General features: G+C 36.5%; 1 protein-coding gene across 6 annotated transcripts in view; it reads left to right on the top strand.

Moving 5' to 3' along the window:
• Nucleotides 1-14296, top strand: part of SPoCk (secretory pathway calcium atpase) — a 329726-nt gene that overhangs the window by 232991 nt on the left and 82439 nt on the right. For 2 of the 6 annotated variants that reach the window (XM_067757236.1, XM_067757235.1), the window contains exon 1: nucleotides 8596-8811. The exons of 2 other annotated variants lie outside the window; for them this stretch is intronic. In XM_067757236.1, coding sequence (XP_067613337.1) covers nucleotides 8782-8811 — 30 coding nt within the window. In that variant the 5' untranslated portion in view covers nucleotides 8596-8781. Of the gene's footprint in view, nucleotides 1-482; nucleotides 1051-8595; nucleotides 9032-14296 lie in introns of those variants that run through there. 2 more of the 6 variants (XM_067757238.1, XM_067757237.1) reach the window with 2 other exon arrangements.

Genomic DNA, 14296 nt, shown 5'->3' with positions numbered 1-14296 from the left:
ACATATTCCATAAAATTTTATTTACTAAAATATTATACTGCTAAATCTTCCACTTTCAACCCACTGTATGTTCTTATAAACAGCATGAGTCCAACACGATCGTATTGAGTGAGCACACTTTTGTTAAATATCTCTCAGCGCATTCTACTAAACTCTGGAACGCTCCACAAAACACATGTTTGCGTTGGTATTTTGCATGGCGCAACGATACAAGGTGGCAGCATGGGACAGCTGATTTTTAGCTTTTTTTATTTGATTTGATACATCAAAATACGGTGCAGTACGATTTTGACATTTGTCCATCGAATTTACAAAAACAAAGTACATGAAATTTTTATTTATGTTTGTAGGTATGTCACCATGCTGCCACCTTGTATCGTTCCGCTATGGTATTTTGATTGTCATTTGCGCTCACTTTGAGATTACGTTCCCTTTGATATTTTACTTCGCCAGACAGTTCTCCATTACTTGTTTCGGTCAAAAGTATGAATACAAATAGGTGCCTGATTTTTGTGATTTTTCGTGGTCTTATATATGTACAAATGCATGTGCTGTCAGTTTAACGATGTCGACGTGTTACTTTTACTACGATTTATATTAATTTGTTTATTTGTTTTATATAAATTCGTTTATATACATACATACATATCTACAAAGGGATTTCTGTGACCAAGAAAGAAAGAAAGAAAACAGGCCGCGTGGCGGGTGATCGTTTGGCCGGTGAGGGTTTTTTTTTGCATAATTGCGCAATGTGACGAGTCTGAACTAGAAATGAATAAAAACAAAGATTCAGGAAAAATTTCCAAATAAAATATCTGGAAAAAGTATCAAAAAAGATGTGAGTGATCTATTTATAATTGAAGTGAAAAAGAAATGTAAATTAAAAAAGTTGGCTGGAGAATTTAATAGCGGCTGCACTCTTAGTAGCGCTCTCTATGCAGTGATAAACATATACATACATACATACACATAACATAACGCAGCAGTCAAAATCGAGAGTAGTCTGTAAATAAACTAGTACTAATCGAAAATAGTCTGTTAAGTGCGAAGGTAAGTGCAATTGAATCAGAAACTACAGTTCTATTTATGATAGGATCTATATGCAAGTCTGGAACGAAGTGTTTTCCCGTTCTGGATAGATGCCTTGTGTTATTAATGGAGCAACTTCCAGCGTGGAGAACGATGGAGTGAAGTCTGCCCTCCAGCGGATTAGTAAAAAAAAAGGAAAGGCGCTGTAACCTCCGAAAAGATTTAATGCCGAGCTTCTCTTCCAATTTGAGTAGTGGTCCTTTTAATTTTTCCTACAAATTGGCTGGGGACCTACTTGTTTTATGCCGACTCCGAACGGCATCTGCAAGGCAGATGAGTTTTTACTGAGAGCTTTTCATGGCAGAAATACACTCGGAGTGTTTGCCACACACTGCCGAGGGGCGACCCCGCATAGAAAAATGTTCTTCTAATTGAAAAAACTTGGTTCTAAATTTTTATTTTTTTGATGTTGCCTTGCCCGGGATGTGAACCCAGGATCTTCTGTGTGGTAGGGGAGCAAGTTACCATCACACCACGGCGACCGCCCCAGCGCATTAGTAGGCTTGGAATATATCCGCGGCAGTTATGCCTGTCGTGAGAGGTGACTAAAATACCAAATTTATTATTAGTGCAGAATGGTGTTCGCCTTAAGAGAGGGAATGTGCCTACCTTCTTATTTCAGCGAATCAAGGATTCTTCGTGTTCTTCTAGCGACGGCATCAATTTGAAAAATTTAAATTTTATGGCTTTAATGAATTTTTATTTGAATTTATTTTATTATTATTCTCCACAGTAGCTTAGAAACGAAGTTGACTGCCAAGTTCTTCACGACGCCCTCTTGTGGTCCTAAAATGCACTTAACATTCCCAATTGAGGTTTAATCTCTTCCATTAAGTGCACACACAAGTTTACACTGTGTTTGTCGACATACCGGTCCTCGCTCCCCAAGGCAGTCGGTTCTATGTACCGGAGCGACTCGGGATTTTCCCGACCAAGGACTGTCATTTCAGTGTAATCCTATTTAATTTGTTGCGTTCCTCCCTCAAATTGTCATCCTCCGAGCAGATCCTTGCAGCGGGACTGCTCCGAGCATCGGCCCCTGCCCCGTGTTCTCCCCCCCCCCTTTCTTTTCCGGCAGCAATTGTGTAGGTCAGGGAAACAGACTCTTAGTCCCTACCTCCCTTTGCACCGTTTGCCAGCACAGAATATATATGTTTGCGACATCCGCCCAATGCAGTTTCTGCCATGGACGGTGCCACTTTCCTAGATGTTCTGGTCTCCGCGACGGCTACCCCCCGACGGGTTTCATTGCGCCATGTTGCCAGGCCGCAAACCCAAATACGCCGGGTACCCCAATGCTTACCCAAGGACGTCCAGTCCCAGGGCCACAACAGCAGTTGCGTCCTAGCCTTTCACAACCCAGCCCTAGTCACCCGTCACTTACTTCCAGGGTGACGACGTCTCCCCCCCATGCATTTCAGAATTCTGCAGTTAAACTGTAATGGATTAACTGGGAAGATCACGGAGATAGTTGATTTCATGAAGCGGCACAACATCCGCATTGCTGCGATTCAAGAGACTAAACTCACAGCAAGATCTGCTCTGCAGACCTGTTCTGGGTATAATGTCCAGGCCTCGCGTTTATCATACACCACTCAGTGCAATATCATATATTTGATCCTGACATCGGCCGCAGGGACAGTGCCTTAGAACGTCAAGGCTTATCTGTCCGGTCAGGCGATGCAAACCTAGAAATCATCAACAACCTGTCACCTGCTGCCCCAGTGGATACCGCCCTAATATCAGCGCCTTACTCACTGGCAACAATCGCATTATCTTAGGCGATTTCAATGCCCATCACGATCTATGGGATTCAAACTTGCGGGCGGACAGTAGGGGTGAGATGTTGGTGGACGAAATCGAAGAAACGATGTTCTGCACAATAAATGGAGACGCCCCCACACGTATGGTAGGAAGCTGTCACAGTTCGCCGGATATATCAATCGTGAGCGCAGAACTTGTAAACTGCGTCAACTGGCAGCCGATGGTAGCATTGGCATCCGACCACCTGCCTATACTTATTTCGCTCGAGCGTACCGCCGACTTCATTGTCACAGAAAAACGCACTTTCATAAAGGAAAAAGGAAAGTGGGACGAATACAAATCCTTTACAGACAACCGCTTTGCTGCACTCCCTATCCCGACTGATGCCCGCCAAAGGGAGCGTGCTTTCCGCAAGGTCATTGAATACGCCTCGGCTCGCTTCATTTCCGCCGATAGAATTCCCGAAATTCGGCCCCACGTTCCGTGGGAGGAGGCAAATTTTAGCGAGAGAACGTGATCTTATAAGACAGCCCGATCCCGGCGACCCCCAAATAAGGGATATTAACCAACGCATCAGATTGCTTGTGGATGAACACAAGCGGGCGAAATTGGAGGAGCACCTAAGCGGTTGTAACCCCTCTGCTGGTGTAGGTAAACTTTGGTCCACCGCAAAGTCCCTATCGAATCCATCTAGGCACAGTGACAAAGTTTCCATCGCCTTTGGCGATCAAGTGCTGTCGGATACGAAAAAATGCGCGAGGGCTTTCTGCCGACAATATGTAATGCATTCTACGGTCGACAAAGATAGACGGAGGGCCAACAGACACGCACATATGTAAACATAAATTCAGCGCGTCACCAATTACCATCACCGCCAAGGAGGTTGAGGATGCCATCGGTCATGCTAAACCATCCAAAGCAGAGGGCCCAGACGGCATAGCCATGCCGATGCTTAAAAGCCTAGGGAATGAGGGTTTCAAATATTTAGCACATGTCTTCAACCTGTCTCTTTCCACCTTTGTTATACCCGAAAAATGGAAAATGGCCAAGGTGGTCCCGCCACTAAATCCTGGGAAACCAGCTAACATAGGAGAGTCATATCGCGCAAGACGCTTGAAGCCATTTTGCTCCCCTACTTCAAAGCAGATTTGCAGCTAGCCTGTCATCAGCGTGGATTCAGAAAACTCCATAGCACCACCACCACGCTAAATGCCATTAGCACCCAGATAAATTGCTGTTTAAATCAAAACCCCCACCATAGAACAGTACTCGTTGCGCTAGACCTATCAAAAGCTTTTGATATGGTCAACCATGGCACGTTACTTCAAGACCTGGAAGGGTCTACCCTTCCCCCATGTTTTAAAAGGTGGACCGCAAATTACCTGGGTGCTCGGCAGGCATCGGTGCAATTTAGAAACGAAACATCAAAACCAAGAAGAATTAAACAAGGGGTGCCACAGGGTGGTGTCCTATCCCCACTTTTGTTTAATTTCTACATATCCAAGCTTCCTTCGCCACCAGAAGGAGTTACTATCGTTTCCTACGCCGATGACTGCACAATAATGGCCACAGGCTCAGGCCCACAGATCGATGAGCTTTGCAACAGAATAAAAGGCTACCTCCCTGATCTCTCCAGTTTTTTCGCCTCGAGAAACCTGGCATTATCACCGACTAAATCTTCCGCGACCTTATTTACAACATGGACGTCCCAAATGTTGACACAAGCAGGTCCTCAGTGAGCTCCACAAACAGGCGTCGGACCTTTATGCCAGAAATTGCCCGGTGAATCCAGTACTCAAAGAGCAGTACCAAAAACGTGCGGAAGAGGAACGCATACTCCCCAGGGAAACGTGAGTCACTCTAGATCAACTTCGTTCTGGATACTGTAACAGGCTAAACTCAAATTTTTGTAGCGCTCATATAGCATCGCTCCAAAATGGGGTTTCCAAAAATAATAAAAAAATTCCTTCCCAGAGAAACCAAAAAACAAAAAAAGGGAAGTTGATTGTAAAATTATCAGAAGGAGACCTTTGAAAACAATCGATTTCGAGCATAGGAACAGAGTTATGGAAATCACTTTTGTGATATTTTTTGTATAAATGGAATTACTTAATATTTTAAAATTAAATTTGACTACATAACCGCAGCTTAAGAACGGCAGAATCCGGAACGGAGACCAGACAAAACCAAAGCTCCGTATCAAAATCTATTCAATAATCTTCGTGGACTAACTACTTGTGAGAAAGAGATAATCGATTTGTTTAGGTAGTCGAACCGTCAAGCTGAACTCTTCACTTTGCAAGTTTTAAATACTTCAACATGGCGCTGTGATATGCCGACAAAGCAGAGCGACGAGCTGCTACAACTAGAGCTTACGATTTCTTCTCGAACACAAGCGAGAATTTCAAGACCCGAGAAGTGGAGAACTTGGCTTGTGGATTTGTGCCAATGCAGCGATTAAATTGAGTATCGATAAGCTTGCAAGTCTCACGAGTATTTCGATTTACTTTTGCCAGTTAATTTGTAGCTGACTAGCTTTATCTATTTCACAGCTTAGCTAATCAAGCATACTGTCAAAGAGGCCCTAATTGCTCAATGGTGGGCTTTAAGCTTTTGTCAACAAATGAATTATTTGTTTAATAATTCCTTTTTTTTTGTTTATCTTGAATTTTATATGTGCGAAAAGAGAACTTTATATATCAATTTCAAAACTGGTGCAGATGTGTAAACGTTAATAATTAAGTCAACTCTTATCTGATCCCAGTTTGTTAAGCTTGCACATTTTGGTTGAGCTGACAGTTTCCTTATCTTCTATATATATAAAGAAGGATGTATGTATGTTTGAATGCAGCTTATGGACTCTGAAATCACTCCGCAGGATAGCTTCACAGCAACCCGGAGAGTGTTCCTGTGAAGTTTTTTTCCGGAAAATGGATCAGGATCAGGATCCAATGGAAAAAATTTTATTTACTGTTCGATTTTCCTGAAGTTTGGTATATCTTTGGTAGCATACGTCTATTCTGAGGGATATCTCAGGTCATCAGATACTTCACTTTAATGTAAAGCACGCAAAATGCTTGACGCATAATCTGGTTGTTAAAAAATGATTTCTATAACAAAAACACTTCATAGGATAAGTAGACGCGCCGCCAGTTAAGTTGTGTATTTGCTTTCCTCTGCAGGGTGATTTTCGACGTTAATTATCCCTAATTCTAAAATGAATTTTTTTCCGTTTTTATACTCGTATATACTCACTTAAGAGTTTTATATTTATACTCAGCTGAGCAGAGCAGAACGCTGTTTATATGTATCAATACAATTTAATGCACATTTTGATGATGTGTGAATTTGAAATTGTGTCCCAAAAGAAGTTCGGGCTTGATCTCCTCTGAAATATGACACGCCTTCGAAATCTTACTTTACATAAAAAGTCAGCATTATAAAATACTTGGGTATAAAAATAGATGATAAGCTGAATTTCAACGAGCACGTGGATTATACGGTAGGAAAAATAGCGAAAAAGTTATATTTTACACAACGAACCTGCAAATATTTAAATAGAAGGTATAAAATCATCGTCTACAGATCTATAATCGAACCTAATTTTATTTATTGCCCAACTATATTTTTCATCTTGCGAGATAGTCAGATATACAAGCTACAAAAGCAACAGAACCGCGCTATGAGATTCATTCTCAAAAAACGGTATGACACACCTATCAGAGACATGCTATGCTCTCTTAATTGGCTTAGCATTAGACAGCAACTTTTTTATTATACCATAAAATTTATTAAAAACATAATAGAAGGAACTTTGCCTGCGTATTTGAGGACTAATATAAAATATGTAAAAGATGTGCACTCTGTAAATACTCGTAATAAAAATGATTTTAATCTGCCGGCTTATAAAACTGAAGCAGACAAATGTAATCTGTATTATAAAGGTCTTAAATCATATAATGAACTACCGATTGATATTAAATCATGTCATTCCAATAAATTTAAACAAAAATTGTACAATTATTGCAGAACACTACCAATTTAGTGCTGGACAGGCGGACTTCCATAGCATCGATAGAAGTACAGCGAAACTATACTGCTGTGTAGCGCCAAGACTTCCAAGCTCTTGTGCGCATACAAAAAAGGTTGCCGAAGCACATACTGAAACGCATCACTCGATTAACTCAGTGCATCGCCGTGCAGATGTTGCCTTCGCGCTTTACTAACATGCGTAAAATGCCTACATACTACATAATCGCAACGCTTTGTTCGCATGATCTGGAAGTCTCCCATCCATAGTACTCCAAGGTAGGACATAGATGTAACTATTCTAGATTGCATAGTCCAGAAGACAATTATAAACATGTAAAATAGATTTAAGTTAGGCTTAGGAAAGCCGTAATAAATAAATACATTATACATTATTATACATTATACATAATCAGCTGATGGAAATATTGACGTTCGGTTTCTACTTACTTACTTAATTGGCGCTTAACCGTTTAAAAGGTTATGGCCTTCCAACAAGGCGCAAGAGTCGCTTATTCGCTCTGCCAACTGGCGCCAATTGACCACACCAATGGAGCTCAAATCGTTTTCCACCTGGACCTGCCAGCGTAGTGGGGCTCCCTCTGCTTCCATAGACGGGTTCCGACAAAAATACTTTTTTAGCCGGAGTGTCATTTTTCATTCGCGTAACATGGCTCAGCCAGCGCAGCCGCTGCGTTTTAATATGCTGGACTATGTTGATGTCTGCGTTAAGCTAGTACAGTTCATCATTAAATCTTCTTCGGTACCAGCTATCGCCAAAGCGTAAAGGTCTATAAATCTTTCGAAGAACTTTTCTCTCGAACACTACCATTCCATTTCTATTACTTCTTTTGTAATAAATCATATCTATGCCTAAAATTAAGCAGTTGAGTGTATAGATTTCAAGTTCACTACAACTTCGATTTTCGTTCTTGGTCATTGATAGCTACAGCAGCGAACATGAAAATGATAGTGGTATTATTTTACCAAATTTCGTCAATTTCAATTCCCTTTTTTAATTTTTGATAATTTTAAAAAATTTTTCAAAAATTTCGTAACACCAATTTCGAAAACGTTTTCGTAAAAACTCGAAAATTCGAGAAATTTCTCCGAAAATTTCGAACTTTTTCTCTAGGTTTTTCGAAATTTCTAGCGCTTTCAATTTTAGTCTGACAAACAACGAGTTATAGATCTCTCAAAATCCGCATAGATTTTTAACGATTTTTTCAGATTTTCTACCTTATAAAAATATTCATTTTGTGTGAATGAAAATCTTAAACACCCTTCCGAAAAAAAAATTATCAAAAATCAGTGGGAGTTTCGAGAGACCTATAACTTATACTTTGTCAGACTAAAATTGATTGTGCTACAAACCTGCATACACAAAAAAATTCAAAAATTCGAAAGAGTGTTCGTTTCATTTTCAAAATTCATGAAAGTTTTATTTAACCTACCGAAAATAAATATAAACATAAAATTTGCTAAAAATTTTCGCTGCCATTTTCGTGTTCGCTGCTGTATGTGCTGTTAAAGGAAGCGCATGAAAATATGAAGTTATAATGTTTTGTCTATGAACAACAAAAATAGTGAACAAACAACAAAACTTCGGTATTTTTTATTTTTATTTTTTTTATTACATATTTCCATTTCAAGTGCTTAAGTTATGTTGTAGTTAGATGAAAGTATTTCTTATTGATTTGTGTGCTGTGAGGTTCGGTGCTATTTACACTGTTGACGGTTGTGCGGTTGATCGGTTGATGTTTGTTTGATTGGTTATAAACTAAGATGATAGCTTTTACATATTTTAGTATTTAATAAAGTTTTGATGTGAACGAAACGTGGCGTTATGCTGGTAGCGCGTCGTGGCGACTTCGATTTGATGGATGTTGTTGACGAAACATGTTGATTGTGCCAAGTGCTAATTTGAATGTTGGTGGCTTTTGAGACATTTTCTAAATATTATTGCAGACATTTGATAAAATCAAATATAAAATTGTTGGAATAATAATTTATTTGATGTTATGGGCATAATAAAAATAAAGCACAGAAAGTTTTTAAATAATTATCAAAAATTGTGAAATTGTGACAAGAAGTTACACCCACACAGTAATCTTTAGTGACAGTTTACATAAATAAAAATTTCATAATGGTATGTAAAAAATTTAAAATGAAAAACTTACAAAATTGAAATTAAAAAATTTTGTAAAACACAAAAAATTTTAAAATACCAAATTAAAAAAAAAAAATTCCAAAAATATAACTGGGGTTTTCGAAATGATTTTTTTTTTAAATTTAATAATAAAAAAATTAAAAAAAGTATTTTTGAAAAAAAAAACAATTTTTGTTGTTCTATCGGCCTACTGATTTGTAAGATCGCGGGTTCGAATCGAGTTCAAGGCCTAACAATAATTTTTTTATCATTATTATTGTTATGATAAATTTTTTCTTAATTGAAAAAATTTTTAAATTAGAATAGAAGAAAGAAAAAATTTAGACAACTGCCAAAGCTCGTTGTTTAGATCCATTTCGGGAACTGCTAAATTCCTTCATCGGCAACGTTTAGGCGCCGCTGCTATAACCATTCAGCCATCACAGCGGTTTTTTGTTTGTTTTCATTAATCCCATTTCTATTCTGGTTCGTGCCAATTGATATTCACAACACTGCGACATCTGTTGCAGAATGGATGTGAAATTAAATTCAATTAAGAAAAAATGTATCATAACAATAATAATGAAAAAAAAATTATTGTTAGGCCTTGAGCTCGATTCCAACCCTCGATCTTACAAATCAGTGGGCCGATATAACAACAAAAATTGTAAATACATCCCAGAGCACAGGGAAAAAAGTGTCAATAAAAATATGACACTATGGCAGCATTGCCATCAAACAAGTCCAATTTTCACATCCATTCTGCAACAGATTTCGCAGTGTTGTGAATATCAATTGGCACGAACCAGAATAGAAATGGGATTAATGAAAACAAACAAAAAACCGTTGTGATGGCTGAATGGTTATAGCAGCGGCGCCTAAACGTTGCCGATGAAGGAATTTAGCAGTTCCCGAAATGGATCTAAACAACGAGCTTTGGCAGTTGTCTAAATTTTTTCTTTCTTCTATTCTAATTTAAAAATTTTTTCAATTAAGAAAAAATTTATCATAACAATAATAATGATAAAAAAATTATTGTTAGGCCTTGAGCTCGATTCGAACCCGCGATCTAAAAAAAAAAAAATATTTCAGAGAAAAAGACACAAATGGAAAATTTAGCAAACATTTAAAAAGAGTAGTTTAGAATTTAAATAAAATAATTTAAAAAAATTTAAGTTAAACGTTTTATTGAAAACAATACTTGCATTAAGTAATAATAACACTAAAAGCTAGAAAATAATTAGGTAGGTCCTAGCTCCTAGTCATCACACTCCTCATCAATCTTATGCGTTGATTGGACAATTAAATAAAAGCGTTGAACGCGGCAAATTTCTATTGATAGTCATAAGTAAGACCAACTGAACCTTAATCACGTTTATGCTACGCCTCACATTTTTAGAAATTTCACACGCGCAACGCTTTTGTTTAATTGTCTGATCAACCCCCAAGATTGATGAGGAGTGTGATGATTAGTACCTAGGACCTACCTAATTACTTTCTAGCTTTTAAATTCATTTTTTATTTAATTTTTTAATTATTTTATTTTAAAATTTTTAGTCTTTATTTAATTACCTATTATTTCTCACGCTATATAGTTCATTATGTGACTCATTATTACAAGAACTCTTTCCTGGCAATTTGGTATAATCTAAGTCGTCAATACATAGTATTTCCAAAGACTTTACTCGACTCAGCACCACGTATGCTTGTTCCTCCTCGAACTCCAAAGTATTTTGAGGTCACTTCTAACGGACTGTATGTAATATTTGTGCCAAATACGAGCCAAATCGGACCACAAATACGATTTTTTTAATATATCGATCCTTGCGCCACCTGGCGGCGATTTTTTCGTAGGTCGCTTTCTATTCATATTCATATGTAATATGTGTTCCAAATATGGGCCTCATCGAAGCACGAATACGATTTTTTTAATATCTCAATACCCGCGCCACCTAGTGGCGATTTTTTCATAGGTCGCTTTCTATTCATGTGCGTACTATGTGTTCAAAATACGAACCAAATACGATTTTTTGAAATATTTCGATCCATGCGCCACCTAGCGGCGATTTTTCATCGGTCGCTTTCTATTCATGTGTGTATTATATGTTCCAAATATGAACCAAATCGGACCACAAATACGATTTTTTGAAATATTTCGATCCATGCGCCACCTACCGGAGTTTTTTTGTTATTATTGCATTGTCATCGGGTTCTGAACTATGTATATTCCAAGTTTAAAGCTTGTAGCTTATCGGGAAGTTACTTAAATTTTAATTACAAAATTCGTACACAACGGCCGGCCGGCCGCTATACAGAGTCAACCTAAATAAAACCGCTTAAAATGAAGCGAATCGAAGAAGATTTTACCTATTATAGAGTAAGTTTGTGACTATCTAATTATATCTGGTATTTGACGCATGAATCCAAAACTTAATTACACCTTCAGCTAGCGGGCTTAATTAATCAACAAATTCATAAAAAATCAAATCTAATAATAGTGTTGAAGTGTAAGTTTGGTTGTTAAAATATTTAGATCTTTGCAAGTCAATCTATTTTTTTGTTGTTTTGTTACACAATGACGTCAGAAGAGTTGCAAAGATTTAGATTCGGCAAGTAGATAGCTAAAAGCCAGTAAGGATCTTCTAGCTAGACTTAATTTTTGTGCAAAAAACTAGGAAAATCCTATTTATAATATTTATCTATTTATAATATTTATCTGTACGAGTCATATAAAATAAGGTCCTAGTAATTTTCGAAAAGTGGGTTGTGCGATGCTTCCTTTTAGAAATTATTCTTCAACCGTTATCACTCTGCGCCTTTTTAACAAAGAGCACCCATACTTAGTATTTCCGTCATATAGAACAAGGTCTCAGTTATTAGGCAATGCAACTGCTCAACTTGACTTAAATTATTTATAACTACAGTAGCAAACACGAAAATTACAGCGACAATTTTGAGCAAATTTCTGTAATTATGCATATTTTTATATCTTTCATGAACATGAAATGGTATATTAACTTTGGTCCGATGTTTGTAACGTTGAGAAATATAGAAGATAGACTCACCATTAAGTTATACCGAATTAATCAGGGCGAAGAACTGAGTTGATATAGCCATGTCCGTCCGTCTGTCCGTCCGTCTGTCTGTTTGAACGCAAACTAGTCCCTCAAATTTTGAGATATCTCAATGAAATTTGGCACAAGGATGTATTTTTGTATTATATTAGACATTTGTCGGATTCGGTAGGATCGGGCCACTATAACATATATCTCCCATACAACCGATCGTTCAGATAAGACGATTTTGGTCATTCCTGCCGCAATTAAAAAAGTATAAACGTGAAACTCGGTGATATATATTCTAATATATTATAGAAGATATCCTGAAATAAATCACTTTGATCGGAGCTATATATAGCATATATCCCAAACAACCGATCGTTCAAATAGAAAGGTTTTTGGCAATTTCTCCCTTAATTTCCAATATAAAAACGTTAAAATTTGTGATATTTATTCTTATATATCATAGAAGATTTCATGAAAAAATATTTCGATCGGAGCTATATATAATATATATCCCATACAACCGATCGTTCAGATAGACAGATTTTTAGCCATTTCTCCCTTAATTTCCAATATAAAAACGTTAAATTTGGTGATATTTATTCCAATATATCATAGAAGATTTCCTAAAAAATCAGTTTGATCGCAGCTATATGTATATAGTATATACCTACCCATACAACCGATCGTTCAGATAGAACGATTTTTGGCCATTTTTCCCTTAGTTTCCAATATAAAAACGTGAAACTTGGTGATATATATTCTAATATATCATAGAAGATTTCCTGTAAAAATCATTTCGATCGGAGCTATATTTAATATATATCCCATACAACCGATCGTTTAGATAAGGGGATTTTTTGCAATTTTTTATTTTATATTTATCTTAAAAATCGTTTAGGTATGTACATCTGTTCACTATATATTTCTTATCTTATACATCCGATTATTTGGAGATTACGAACGGGCTAAGATTATTGTTCAGCCCCATTCATGAAAGGTCTGAAGTCTTCGGCACAGCCGAAGACAGTCCCGTCCTTACTTGTTTTACTTGTTTTATTTTTCAGAATTTCAGAAAAACCCTCCATAAATTTTGTAGCGTAAATTATAGAAAGCAATTTAAAATATATTTTCGAAAAAATTCGCAAATTCGGAAAAATTTACGACTATTTGGAACTTTTTATATAGACTTTCATGATTTTTTTTTGAATATGCAGTTTTGTTGCCCTATCAATTATAGTTTAACAAAGTGCAAGTTATAAAGCTCTCAGAATTCGCATTGATTTTGGACAGTTTTTATTCCGAAGTGTGTGTTAAATTTTTCTCCATTAAATTGCCAGCATGAAAATAGCAGAGGCAATTTGCTAATAAATATCATCTATCATATTCTCTTTTTTACTTTCGATAATTTAAGAAGTAACTTGCATCAAGTTTGTAACTAGAACTGTAAAAAGCAATTTCAAAAACATTTGAAAAAAAAAAAAAATCGAAAAGTCGGGAAAAATTCGAACAATTTATTTGGATTTTTCTGAATTTTTTCGAGTATAGAACTTTGTAGCCCAGTTCTATGTAATCTAACAAAATACAAGTTATAGTCTGTCAGAATTCGCACTGATTTTTTAAATTTTTTCCGTAGAGTCTTTTATTGTTTTTTTTTTTTCATACAAATGGCGCAAAATTTTATTTTTTAAATGGAAGAAGTGGAATGAAACCTTCCGAAAAAATGTTGTAAACTTATATAACCTATAACTTGTAATTTGCTAGACTAAACTTAATTGGGCCATAGAGCTGTATACACAGAAAAGTTCTCAAAATCTAAATAAAAAATTGGAAATTACAAAATTTCTAAATTCACCTTCTGTTAGACAATTCATACATCTTTTTTGTAAATTATTATAACTAAAAAATTTAAGAATATATTTGTTAAAATTTGATTTAAAAGAAAAGCACTTCTTGAATTTTCCAATTTGAGGCCCCGGAGTTTAAATTTTGAGTCTTTTTTTTGCTGAACATGCTCAACAACATTAGATCCCTAATGTTCCGCAACATCCCTAATGCACTTGCTTGTATAATTAATGTTATGGAGTATTTCAAGAATTTCGTTTCTAATCGTTTCATTTCAGCTTACCTCTTAGTAAATTAATTTATAAGTATTTTATAACCAATTAATTTTGCTGGTGATTGAGTAGCTAGCGATTGTAAG

This window comes from Eurosta solidaginis, chromosome 5 (genome assembly GCF_040869045.1).
Source record: "Eurosta solidaginis isolate ZX-2024a chromosome 5, ASM4086904v1, whole genome shotgun sequence".
NCBI classification, from domain to species: domain Eukaryota; kingdom Metazoa; phylum Arthropoda; class Insecta; order Diptera; family Tephritidae; genus Eurosta; species Eurosta solidaginis.
The sequence above is the reverse complement of the archived record's forward strand: the minus strand, read 5'-3'. Positions and strand labels throughout refer to the sequence as shown.